The sequence below is a fragment of the Pan troglodytes genome, chromosome 1 (genome assembly GCF_028858775.2).
Source record: "Pan troglodytes isolate AG18354 chromosome 1, NHGRI_mPanTro3-v2.0_pri, whole genome shotgun sequence".
Taxonomy (NCBI): Eukaryota; Metazoa; Chordata; class Mammalia; order Primates; family Hominidae; genus Pan; species Pan troglodytes.
Genome location: NC_072398.2, coordinates 63833516 through 63847586, shown reverse-complemented (window position 1 = coordinate 63847586; position 14071 = coordinate 63833516). Strand labels below are relative to the sequence as shown.

Genomic DNA, 14071 nt, shown 5'->3' with positions numbered 1-14071 from the left:
TATATAGGCTATCTCTAGTAAATCTAAATTCTTGAAACTGAAAAATCATTCTTCTATGGCTTTAGAAGTCAGTGATTTAATGATGCTCTTCCTAATGGTGGTGTGCATGGAAAAGTTTTTATTAAAGAGCATATGTGGTTTGAATTTGCAAGATGCAAATATCACAGACTCCAAGAAAACCTAAAAAAATAAATAAATTAATAAACCCACAACATCCTGAACTGGTGCCACCTCACTTCTTTCTTTTTTTTCCTTTTACTTTTTATAAAGCTACATCAATTCTAAATGTGTCCATTAGATCAAATTTGTTCAGGCTGGTCTGAGTGCAGTGGTGTTTACAACTAACTGATCACAGACAGTTACAGATTCTTTTGTTCCTTCTCCACTCCCACTGCTTCACTTTAGCCTAAAGAAAAAAATTGATTTTATGTTGTCCATATTATTATATACTTGCTGAGTTTTGTCTTTGATCAGTTTTATGATTTATGTTAAAAATTTCCTACTGTAATTGTGGGATTTTCAATTTCTTATTGTAATGCTGCCAATTTTTGCTTTGCATATTTTGAGGTTATCTCTTTCTGATGAATTGATCCTCTTTACTGCTAGTGAGACTTTCTGCCTAAAAGTTTGTTTTGTCATATATTAATACTGCTAGACCAGCTTTTTGTTGTTATTAGTATTTTTTCTTTGCTTTATCATCAACCATTTGGAGTCATTATTTTCTTTAGCTAGATTTTATCTATCCAATCAGACAATTTGTTTTTTGCTTGATAAGTAAAACAATTTATATATATATATATTTTTTTTTTATTATACTTTAAGTTTTAGGGTACATGTGCACATTGTGCAGGTTAGTTACATATGTATACATGTGCCATGCTGGTGCGCTGCACCCACAAACTCGTCATCTAGCATTAGGTATATCTCCCAATGCTATCCCTCCCCCCTCCCCCCACCCCACAACAGTCCCCAGAGTGTGATATTCCCCTTCCTGTGTCCATGTGATCTCATTGTTCAATTCCCACCGATGAGTGAGAATATGCGGTGTTTGGTTTTTTGTTCTTGTGATAGTTTACTGAGAATGATGATTTCCAATTTCATCCGGACATGAACTCATCATTTTTTATGGCTGCATAGTATTCCATGGTGTATATGTGCCACATTTTCTTAATCCAGTCTATCATTGTTGGACATTTGGGTTGGTTCCAAGTCTTTGCTATTGTGAATAATGCCGCAATAAACATACGTGTGCGTGTGTCTTTATAGCAGCATGATTTATAGTCCTTTGGGTATATACCCAGTAATGGGATGGCTGGGTCAAATGGTATTTCCAGTTCTAGATCCCTGAGGAATCGCCACACGGACTTCCACAATGGTTGAACTAGTTTATAGTCCCACCAACAGTGTAAAAGTGTTCCTATTTCTCCATATCCTCTCCAGCACCTGTTGTTTCCTGACCTTTTAATGATTGCCATTCTAACTGGTGTGAGATGGTATCCCATTGTGGTTTTGATTTGCATTTCTCTGATGGCCAGTGATAATGAGCATTTTTTCATGTGTTTTTTGGCTGCATAAATGTCTTCTTTTGAGAAGTGTCTGTTCATGTCCTTCACCCACTTTTTGATGGGTTTGTTTGTTTTTTTCTTGTAAATTTGCTTGAGTTGATTGTAGATTCTGGATATTAGCCCTTTGTCAAATGAGTAGGTTATGAAAATTTTCTCCCATTTTGTAGGTTGCCTGTTCACTCTGTTGGTAGTTTCTTTTGCTGTAAAGAAGCTCTTTAGTTTAATTAGATCCCATTTGTCAATTTTGTCTTTTGTTGCCATTGCTTTTGGTGTTTTAGACATGAAGTCCTTGCCCATGCCTATGTCCTGAATGGTAATGCCTAGGTTTTCTTCTAGGGTTTTTATGGATTTAGGTCTAACGTTTAAGTCTTTAATCCATCTTGAATTGATTTTTGTATAAGGTGTAAGGAAGGGATCCAGTTTCAGCTTTCTACATATGGCTAGCCAGTTTTCCCAGCACTATTTATTAAATAGGGAATCCTTTCCCCATTGCTTGTTTTTCTCAGGTTTGTCAAAGATCAGATAGTTGTAGATATGCGGCATTATTTCTGAGGGCTCTGTTCTGTTCCATTGATCTATATCTCTGTTTTGGTACCAGTACCATGCTGTTTTGGTTACTGTAGCCTTGTAGTATAGTTTGAAGTCAGGTAGTGTGATGCCTCCAGCTTTGTTCTTTTGGCTTAGGATTGACTTGGCGACGCGGGCTCTTTTTTGGTTCCATATGAACTTTAAAGTAGTTTTTTCCAATTCTGTGAAGAAAGGCATTGGTAGCTTGATGGGAATGGCATTGAATCTGTAAATTACCTTGGGCAGTATGGCCATTTTCACGATATTGATTCTTCCTACCCATGAGCATGGAATGTTCTTCCATTTGTTTGTATCCTCTTTTATTTCCTTGAGCAGTGGTTTGTAGTTCTCCTTGAAGAGGTCCTTCACATCCCTTGTAAGTTGGATTCCTAGGTATTTTATTCTCTTTGAAGCAATTGTGAATGGCAGTTCACTCATAATTTGGCTCTCTGTTTGTCTGTTATTGGTGTATAAGAATGCTTGTGATTTTTGTACATTGATTTTGTATCCTGAGACTTTGCTGAAGTTGCTTATCAGCTTAAGGAGATTTTGGGCTGAGACGATGGGGTTTTCTAGATATACAATCATGTCATCTGCAAACAGGGACAATTTGACTTCCTCTTTTCCTAATTGAATACCTTTTATTTCCTTCTCCTGCCTAACTGCCCTGGCCAGAACTTCCAACACCATGTTGAATAGGAGTGGTGAGAGAGGGCATCCCTGTCTTGTGCCAGTTTTCAAAGGGAATGCTTCCAGTTTTTGTCCATTCAGTATGATATTGGCTGTGGGTTTGTCATAGATAGCTCTTATTATTTTGAAATACGTCCCATCAATACCAAATTTATTGAGAGTTTTTAGCATGAAGGGTTGTTGAATTTTGTCAAAGGCTTTTTCTGCATCTATTGAGATAATCATGTGGTTTTTGTCTTTGACTCTGTTTATATGCTGAATTACATTTAGTGATTTGTGTATATTGAACCAGCCTTGCATCCCAGGGATGAAGCCCACTTGATCATGGTGGATAAGCTTTTTGATGTGCTGCTGGATTCGGTTTGCCAGTATTTTATTGAGGATTTTTGCATCAATGTTCATCAAGGATATTGGTCTAAAATTCTCTTTTTTTGTTGTGTCACTGCCTGGCTTTGGTATCAGAATGATGCTGGCCTCATAAAAAGAGTTAGGGAGGATTCCCTCTTTTTCTATTGATTGGAATAGTTTCAGAAGGAATGGTACCAGTTCCTCCTTGTACCTCTGGTAGAATTCGGCTGTGAATGCATCTGGTCCTGGACTCTTTGGTTGGTAAGCTACTGATTATTGCCACAATTTCAGATCCTGTTATTGGTCTATTCAGAGATTCAACTTCTTCCTGGTTTAGTCTTGGGAGATTGTATGTGTCGAGGAATTTATCCATTTCTTCTAGATTTTCTAGTTTATTTGCGTAGAGGTGTTTGTAGTATTCTCTGATGGTAGTTTGTATTTCTGTGGGATCGGTGGTGATATCCCCTTTATCATTTTTTATTGTGTCTATTTGATTCTTCTCTCTTTTTTTCTTTATTAGTCTTGCTAACTATCAATTTTGTTGATCCTTTCAAAAAACCAGCTCCTAGATTCATTAATTTTTTGAAGGGTTTTTTGTGTCTCTATTTCCTTCAGTTCTGCTCTGATTTTAGTTATTTCTTGCCTTCTGCTAGCTTTTGAATGTGTTTGCTCTTGCTTTTCTAGTTCTTTTAATTGTGATGTTAGGGTGTCAATTTTGGATCTTTCCTGCTTTCTCTTGTGGGCATTTAATGCTATAAAATTCCCTCTACACACTGCGTTGAATGCGTCCCAGAGATTCTGGTATGTTGTGTCTTTGTTCTCGTTGGTTTCAAAGAACATCTTTATTTCTGCCTTCATTTCGTTATGTACCCAGTAGTCATTCAGGAGCAGGTTGTTCAGTTTCCATGTAGTTGAGGGGTTTTGAGTGAGTTTCTTAATCCTGAGTTCTAGTTTGATTGCACTGTGGTCTGAGAGACAGTTTGTTATAATTTCTGTTCTTTTACATTTGTTGAGGAGAGCTTTACTTCCAAGTATGTGGTCAGTTTTGGAATAGGTGTGGTGTGGTGCTGAAAAAAATGTATATTCTGTTGATTTGGGGTGGAGAGTTCTGTAGATGTCTATTAGGTCCCCTTGGTGCAGAGCTGAGTTCAATTCCTGGGTATCCTTGTTGACTTTCTGTCTCGTTGATCTGTCTAATGTTGACAGTGGAGTGTTAAAGTCTCCCATTATTAATGTGTGGGAGTCTAAGTCTCTTTGTAGGTCACTCAGGACTTGCTTTATGAATCTTGGTGCTCCTGTATTGGGTGCATATATATTTAGGATAGTTAGCTCTTCTTGTTGAATTGATCCCTTTACCATTATGTAATGGCCTTCTTTGTCTCTTTTGATCTTTGTTGGTTTAAAGTCTGTTTTATCAGAGACTAGGATTGCAACCCCTGCCTTTTTTTGTTTTCCATTTGCTTGGTAGATCTTCCTCCATCCTTTTATTTTGAGCCTATGTGTGTCTCTGCAGGTGAGATGGGTTTCCTGAATACAGCACACTGATGGGTCTTGACTCTTTATCCAATTTGCCAGTCTGTGTCTTTTAATTGGAGCATTTAGTCCATTTACGTTTAAAGTTAATATTGTTATGTGTGAATTTGGTCCTGTCATTATGATGTTAGCTGGTTATTTTGCTCGTTAGTTGGTGCAGTTTCTTCCTAGTCTTGATGGTCTTTACATTTTGGCATGATTTTGCAGCGGCTGGTACCGGTTGTTCCTTTCCATGTTTAGCGCTTCCTTCAGGAGCTCTTTTAGGGCAGGCCTGGTGGTGACAAAATCTCTCAGCATTTGCTTGTCTGTAAAATATTTTATTTCTCCTTCGCTTATGAAGCTTAATTTGGCTGGATATGAAATTCTGGGTTGAAAATTCTTTTCTTTAAGAATGTTGAATATTGGCCCCCACTCTCTTCTGGCTTGTAGAGTTTCTGCCGAGAGATCCGCTGTTAGTCTGATGGGCCTCCCTTTGTGGGTAACCTGACCTTTCTCTCTGGCTGCCCTTAACGTTTTTTCCTTCATTTCAAGTTTGGTGAATCTGACAATTATGTGTCTTGGAGTTGCTCTTCTCGAGGAGTATCTTTGTGGCGTTCTCTGTATTTCCTGAATCTGAATGTTGGCCTGCCTTGCTAGATTGGGGAAGTTCTCCTGGATAATATCCTGCAGAGTGTTTTCCAACTTGGTTCCATTCTCCCCATCACTTTCAGGTACACCAATCAGACGTAGATTTGGTCTTTTCACGTAGTCCCATATTTCTTGGAGGCTTTGCTCATTTCTTTTTATTCTTTTTTCTCTAAACTTGCCTTCTCGCTTCATTTCATTCATTTCATCTTCCATTGCTGATACCCTTTCTTCCAGTTGATCGCATCGGCTCCTGAGGCTTCTGCATTCTTCACGTAGTTCTCGAGCCTTGGTTTTCAGCTCCATCAGCTCCTTTAAGCACTTCTCTGTATTGGTTATTCTAGTTATACATTCTTTTAAATTTTTTTCAAAGTTTTCAACTTCTTTGCCTTTGGTTTGAATGTCCTCCCGTAGCTCAGAGTAATTTGATCATCTGAAGCCTTCTTCTCTCAGCTCGTCAAAGTCATTCTCCGTCCAGCTTTGTTCCATTGCTGGTGAGGAGCTGCGTTCCTTTGGAAGAGGAGAAGTGCTCTGCTTTTTAGAGTTTCCAGTTTTTCTGTTCTGTTTTTTCCCCATCTTTGTGGTTTTATTTACTTTTGGTCTTTGATGATGGTGATGTACAGATGGGTTTTTGATGTGGATGTCCTTTCTGCTTGTTAGTTTTCCTTCTAACAGACAGGACCCTCAGCTTCAGGTGTGTTGGAATACCCTGCCGTGTGAGGTGTCAGTGTGCCCCTGCTGGGGGGTGCCTCCCAGTTAGGCTGCTCGGGGGTCAGGGGTCAGGGACCCCCTTGAGGAGGCAGTCTGCCCGTTCTCAGATCTCCAGCTGTGTGCTGGGAGAACCACTGCTCTCTTCAAAGCTGTCAGACAAGGACATTTAAGTCTGCAGAGGTTACTGCTGTCTTTTCGTTTGTCTGTGCGCTGCCCCCAGAGGTGGAGCCTACAGAGGCAGGCAGGCCTCCTTGAGCTGTGGTGGGCTCCACCCAGTTCCAGCTTCCTGGCTGCTTTGTTTACCTAAGCAAGCCTGGGCAATGGTGGGTGCCCCTCCCCCAGCCTGGCTGCTGCCTTGCAGTTTGATCTCAGACTGCTGTGCTAGCAATCAGCGAGACTCCGTGGGCGTAGGACCCTCCGAGCCAGGTGCGGGATATAATCTCGTGGTGCGCTGTTTTTTAAGCTGGTCAGAAAAGCGCAGTATTAGGGTGGGAGTGACCCGATTTTCCAGGCGCGTCTGTCACCCCTTTCTTTGACTAGGAAAGGGAACTCCCTGACCCCTTGCGCTTCCCAAGTGAGGCAATGCCTCGCCCTGCTTCGGCTCACACATGGTGCGCGCACCCACTGACCTGTGCCCACTGTCTGGCACTCCCTAGTGAGATGCAGAAATCACCGCCTTCTGAGTCGCTCACGCTGGTAGCTGTAGACCGGAGCTGTTCCTATTCGGCCATCTTGGCTCCTGTCCAATTTATATATTTTTTATTGTGATTATTGGTATATTGTATTTGGACTAATTTCTATCATTTAAAAAATCTTTCCTCTTGTTTTTATTTTATTATTTTATTTTTTTTTAAGTCCAGTCAAGTGAAGCAGTGGGAGTGGAGAAAGAACAAAGAAATCTGTTGTAACTGGTTGTGGTCAATTAGTTGTAAACGCCACTACACTTGGATCAGCCTGTCTTTCCTCTTTATCATACTTTTTCTTTGTTCTTTTTGCCTTTTATTGGATTGGGCAAGACATACTGTTGTTAGTTTTTCTAATTCTCCTTTTTATCCCTCTACTAGTTCGGAGGTTGTACCTTTTATTTCTATTTCATTATTATTGTTATTCTTAACGTAATAAATGTGTACTTGATTTATAAAGTCTGAAGTGTCAGTATTATTCAGATCCTGAATATAGCAAGGATCTTAGAACACTTTGAGTTCTGATCTCCATCCTCTCATCTTTCCTCTCCTTATTTTCTAACATTATATAATGTTCCATGTTGTTTTAAATCACCACCCCAAATTATTTGTTACTATATAACACAGTTTTTGTTGTGTTTAGCTTTATCATGCTTATTTATCATGCTTTATTAGTTTTTCAAAAATTTCCATTGCTTCCTTCATTTTACTCATTTTCTGGGATTCAGCTTCCTATTTAGTGAAGCAAAATTTTAGTAGTTCTTTCAGTGAAGATCTTTTAATGGTAAATATACTGACGTGTTTTTATTTTGCTTTCATTCTTGATTGATAATTTTGCTGGCTATGGATTCTAGATTGACTATTATTTTCCCTAAGTAGTTTGAAAATATAATTTTATTATCTTCTGTCCTCTTGGAAATGGGAAGTCTGCTGTCAGCATGTTGCTTTTTTTGATAGCTAATGCCTTTTTTTTCTCCTGAATGCTTTCAAGATTTTTCTCTGTATGTTTTATGTTTACAATTCTATCATAATATATCTGGGTATGGATTTTGTTTTGCTTATCTCTCTTTTAGATGTGGTATGCTTTTTTCAGTCTGAAGACATATCTTCAGTTCTGGAAATTCTCACTCTTCACCTCTCCAAATAGTGCTTCTCTACCATTCTCCTTAGTTCTCTTATATGGAATTCCTATTCCTGGCTCTCCTCATTCTATCAGCCATATCTCTTGACTGTTATTTTATTTTTTCCATCTCTTTTATTCTTTGATGTTGCCTTCTGAATAATTTCCTCAGACTTATTTTCTGATTCACTAAATCTCTTCCCAATTAAAATTTTTTGATCACTTAAAATGTACATAATACCTTTATGTTACTTTAAAATAAAAGGTGAAAGTTTTTCTTTTCACCATTTTTACCTCAACTCCCTGTTCTCCTTCTCAAAGTCAGCCAATATTAATCAATTTCATGTGCTGCCTTTCTCTTGTTTATGTTAACTGTTTTAAAGACAGACTAGCCTGGAAGCTCTTTAATGGAAAGAACTATTTTGCTTTTTGATATATTGCCATCTCCCATAGGAGTTAACATACAATCAGCAATCAATAGGTGCAGGAATAAATAGAGAGGAAGAAACTACGTGGTCATTTGAATCTTCATACCATAATTGCATAGTCATAGGTACAGAGTTTAGTCCCCAGGTTTGCAAGTTTAGGAATTTTATTTTACCAGTTTACTGAGAACTTAGATTCACAATAATCAGATTTGAACAAAATGAGGCTGATACATCAGAATGCCCACTTACTTTTATGTTGAGATCAGTAACTGTCAACTGAATCAAAATATTTATAAATTGAGTGACTCCTAGAGGGAAATTTACACTGCAAACTAGATTACTGTCACAGTTTTCTTGCTGACTCCTGGGGACATTGACCTTAAGCTAAAGTACTCTCTTTTCTACTCTAAAGCTTTATTTGCCAAATAGGGCAGACTTTTCCCTATATAGGGAAATTCTTGTTCTTGAATCCCTTTATCTGTTTAGACCACTTACTTCTTGTCAATTATGTCAGCATAATAAAGTTATCTAAAAATACTGAAACACAATTGGACAGATTTCAAGATTATTTATAGTACTTACATTACATTCATATTTCCCTAAAGAGATACCCTGATGACCTTGATTAGAACTGGATGGTCACTAAGGTTCTATCAGCAGTACGTTTGCAAACCATCTCTTAGGGTGGGTATTAATCTAATCTGTTATATAGCAAGCGGCATGGGTGAGTACTTTAGAAATGCCTTGGAACTCACAAAGCATACTTGTTATTTTTAAGCTTAGGATGGGAAAGGAAAACAATGGTTATTTATTTTAGAGGATGAGTGCACATGATGGCTTAGGTGGTACCAAATAGATAAGGGAAATCATCCTTAAGCCCAAGGGGCAACTGTGATGCCAGAAATTTGAGGTAAAAACCAGGAAGGAGTCTAGAAGACACTGGAAAGGATTGGAGAACAAAGGATAAGGGTGAGAGAACCCAAGACATTTATCTTTAAATGGTGCTAGAGTACTCATGCTTTTCTTTTACTGGTCAATGGCTGTGCAGTGTAGATAAATTAGTCCAGTTTAATACTACAGAACTGTAAATGAGGATTGAAGAGGAGGAGCAGGAGGAAATGTTCATGAGACTAGCATCACAAATGTCAAGGAAGGAATAAGTTCCCAAAGAAAATGAATCTTTAACAGCATCATGCTACTACTGAGAGGCCAAATAAGATATGGTTTAAAAGTGTCCATTAGATTGAAAAGCACAGAAGTCATTGGTGAATTTGGTAGTGGCAGTTTCATGAGAATGTTGGGGCAAATGTTAGATAGTAGGCCAAGGAGTGACTTGGAGGTAAGGAAGTAAAAATAGCAAAAGAAAGTAATTGTAGCTAGAGGAGATCACAAGGTCAAGTGAAAGGGTTGTGTTTATGAATATGTGTATTAGACTTCCTTGGAAAAACAAAGAGTCAAGTCAGTAGTATAAATGTTTCTTAGATTATACATGAAAAGATAAAACCATTCATAATAATATAAATACCAGAGCAAAAGTGATTCTGTAATAATGACACATGAAATTTTTCTTGACTCTTTCCCCACAGTAATTCTACAAAGTCTTTGGTTCCTCAAAAACCTCCTTATTTTTTTGATCATGGTTTTCCTTCCTTAAAATAATGTTAATATTTAAAATTTTTAATTGTGGTAAAATGCATATAACTTACAGTTTATCTTCTTAACCATTTTTAAGTATACAGTTTAGTGGCATTGAGAACATTCCTGCTCTTGTGCTGCTGTCACCACTATCTATCCACAGAATTCTTTTCATCTCGTAAAACTGAAACTCTGTACCCATTATATTAACTCCCCAGTTTTCCATCCCCTTCAGCCCTTGGCAACCACCTGAATTTGACTACTTTAGGTACCTAATATGAGTAAAATCATACACTATTTGTCCTTTTGTGACTGGCTTATTTCACTTAGTGTAATGTTTTAAATATTCATCTATGTTGTGGCATGTGTCAGAATTTCCTTCCTTTTTAAAGCATAATATATTCCATTATATGTGTATACCACATTTTTCCCCATTCATGCATCAGTGGACCCTTAGTTTGCTTCCACCCCTTGGCTATTGTGAATAATGCTGCTATGAACGTGGATGAACAAATACCTATTTGAGTCTTTGCTTTTAATTTTTTAGGTGTATAGCCAGAAGTACACTGGACCGTATGGTAATCCTATTTTTAATATTGTCAGGAACTACTATACTGTTTTTCATCACAGCTGGCTGTACATTTTAATTCCCAACAAGAGTGCACAAGAGTTCCAATTTCTCCACATCCTCACCAATGCCTGTGATTTTCTGCTTTTTTTTTTTTTTTTAATAGTAGTCATCCTAATGGATTTTGGGGTAGTATGTTGTGATTTGGTTTGTCCTGTTTTTATTAAAAGTCTAATATACAAAACTGTGCACTTTCAAAGTTGATCAATTAAATGTGTATAATAAAAGGATTTTTCTTATGCTTCAAAGTTTTTTTCCTCGAGGTTCTTATAAATAGAACATTTCTTTAATGTTGTTGATCTATTGTCAAAAGTCTCTGCATCTAGCGAGGTATGCTTGTAATGAGGCAGTAATAGGCTTGTGTCTCAGCCTTGATTGCATATATTGAGATCTTAATGGCAGTATGAGTAGATGGTGGGAGGATACGATCTTTTGTTTCTTTTACTCTCAGCTCTTCAGTTGCTCCTTCCTTGTTAACGAGAGTGATCCTATTTGTCATATTACAGTGGAAAAATAGTAGATACCTGATAGTGAGGTAAGATTAATCAATTGGAGAAGAACATTCATAAAGTATTTGGAGAATCATTAGGTATTGTGTAGATTTAGCTGGCAGTATCTGGTTTCATAGAGGGCACAGGATTCATTGAGGACCTGTTTGAACCTCACAGGAGCCTCACTAAGTAGAAAAATGAACCCGTTTGTCATACTTGTTTCTGGCTCCCTTTAGTACATTGTTAACCCTGATCATAGAACTGGCCTCCAGCAGTACCAGCATCCCAAGTACTAAGATTATCATCCAAGGGAGCATAATGCTAGAAAGCAAAGCAAAGAAAGTATTTAACAACAAACTACTCAGTGAATTCCACATCATTCCCATATTCTGGGGAATGTTCCATCTTGCTTCTAATCATGAGGTACATGGCTCCCCAAAGCTGGGCCACCAGTATCTGTGGATGGCAGCTGAATGTTAGTTAGCTAGAGCCACCATAACAAAATACCACAGACTGAGTGGCTTAAACAACAGATGTTTTATTTTCTTATAGTTCTAGAAACTGAAGTCCAGGATCAAGGTGCTGGCAGGGTTGGTTTCCTCTGAGGCCTTCCTCCTTAGCTTGTGCTTGGCTGACTCTTCACGTGATTGTTCTGTGCACATGTATCCTTGGTGTCACTTCGTCCAAATTTCTTCTTTCTTTTTTTTTTTTTTGAGAGAAGGTCTCACTCTCTGTGCCCAGGCTGGAGTGCAGTGGCATGATCTCGGCTCACTGCAGCCTCAACCTCCCCAAGCTCAGGTGATTCTCCTACCTCAGCCTCCTGAGTAGCTGGGAATACAGGCGTGTGCCGTCATCCTGGGTGATTTTTGTATTTTTTGTAGAGACGGGGTTTCACCATGTTGCCCAGGCTGGTCTGGAACTCCTGGGCTCAAGCGATTCACCCGCCTCAGCCTTCTGAAGTGCTGGCATTATAGGCATGAGCCATGGTGCCAGCTCCAAATTTTCTCTTCTTATTAGGACACTATTCAGATTGTATTAGGGCTCATGTCAATGGCTTCATTTACTCTAAATTACCTCTTTAAAGCCCTTATCTCCTAATATATCCACATTCTGCAGTACTGGAGGTTAGGGCTTCAACATACACATTTTTGGAGAACACAATTCACCCCATAACAACAGCCAATACCCAGTAACAAAAAAAAAAAGTGCTGGATTTGAAGAAACTCAGAGTGTTGTGATGAACTCTTGAGGTGCACTGTGGTTGGTGTTTTTCAGAATTTCCTGAATAATGAAGTTAGGATCCCATGGTCCCCCGGCCTAACTTTACCAGCTCATCTCAGATCACTTTGCCAAAAATGTCTCTTTAGTCATGAATGAGGATCCATCCATTGCTTGGCTAGTATATCACAGAAGAGGCTTGAAAACACCTTATCTACATGGACTCACTAGCTAAGATAAGAATATGCTGTTTTGTAGACAGAGTTTTAAAATTTTTTGAAGGTGGTTTCAACTGAACACTAAACCTAATTAATGAGATGGATTTTTGATAACACAAGCTGTCTTTTCATCAGTCAGAGATTTTCAGATATTTCCAGTCCACTTCTCATGACTTTTCTAACAATAAATTGTGGCATTGATTTCAGCTCCCATAGATTGACCCAAAGTCACATAAAGATGAAACTGGGACTAGAATTTTACATCTTTTACCCTGGCAGAAGATTGTATTAGGGCCCATGCCAATGGCTTCATTTACTCTAAATTACCTCTGTAAAGCCCTTATCTCCAAATATATCCATATCCTGGGGTACTGGAGATAAGGGCTTCAACATATTGATATTGGAGGAACACACTTCAGTCCATAACAACAGCCACTATCACAACTAAGCAAATTTCAGTAATATGGCTGCAGCTGATTATCAGAATATCACCTTTTACTTCTGGGTGTGCTCCTGGATTCTGGTAATGTGAAACGGTCTCTCCTCATTTAGTTGGTAGCCAGTGGATAGGGCATAGTCCCTGTGTTCCCTCCTGTCCAGAAAATATTTTACAGACTGGGTTCTCTACTAATAACAATCATGGTTTTGTTCACATTTGGCGCCTCTTTTTTTTTTTTTAACCTTATTTACAATAATCAATAGGGATGAAAAGTGTAGTTAAGTATATAGTAGACATCTTTTGCTTTTCATTTTTCTTGATTTCTCCTATTGATGTTTATTGTCAATATCAGGACTAAGGCGAGAAGACCATTACTGTTCATATGGATGACATAAAAGTTCACTGCTGGAGATGCCTTATGAGAAGAGAACAAGTCCCCAAACAGCTTGAATTGAATGTTCATTTGGTTCCTAGTTGACAAGCTATGTGATAATTTGTGGTGTTTTCAAAGATAAGAAATAGAATAATAATAGTAGTAGCTAATATTTTATTAAGCCAAGAATTTTTCCAAGTATGTTACCTATGTTAACTCATTTAATCATCTTAATATGCCTGTGACATAAGTACTATTGTTGTCCCTGTTTTACAAATGAGAAACTAAACATAGAGAGGTAAAATAAGTTATCTGATATCACTTAGCTGGAAAGCGGTAAACCTCTTATTTGAACTCTGGCTAGCTGACTCCAGAGAGACTGTGATCACAACCATTATATTATTATGTTTCAATGCTAATGAAAATACAGGAGAGGAGTAGGCTGGTGACCCAAGATAAAAGACAGGATTAGTTGAAAATTTTATGGTGTAGATTGTGTTTTAATCCTTCTGCAAAATTAACAGAAAGCTGTAGTATTTATTAGTATGTTCTAATTGTATGTATGTTTATGTCTAACAAACATGTAAGACATATAATCTATTCTTTTAACAATCAAAATGATATTTTCCTACTCTAGAATTGCTTTAAGTTAAATCTGAAACATAGTCATTAAAATTACCTATAAACTCTTCCTATTCCCACCACCAACTTAAAAAATAAAAGATTTCTAGTATTCTGAATAGATCAAATTTTAATTCTGAACTTTGTCCAAACTTTTATCAAAAGTTTTTATGTTTAAT

General features: G+C 37.9%; 1 protein-coding gene across 35 annotated transcripts in view; it reads left to right on the top strand.

Annotated features, from left to right (window-relative positions):
* The window catches only part of SWT1 (SWT1 RNA endoribonuclease homolog), a 135979-nt gene that overhangs the window by 95084 nt on the left and 26824 nt on the right, over window positions 1–14071 (top strand). For 7 of the 35 annotated variants that reach the window (XM_063794723.1, XM_063794731.1, XM_063794729.1 and 4 more), the window contains exon 17: window positions 10452–10781. The exons of the other annotated variants lie outside the window; for them this stretch is intronic. In XM_063794723.1, the coding sequence (XP_063650793.1) occupies window positions 10452–10551 (100 nt within the window). In that variant the 3' untranslated portion in view covers window positions 10552–10781. Of the gene's footprint in view, window positions 1–10451; window positions 10782–14071 lie in introns of those variants that run through there. 35 annotated transcript variants of the gene reach the window in all.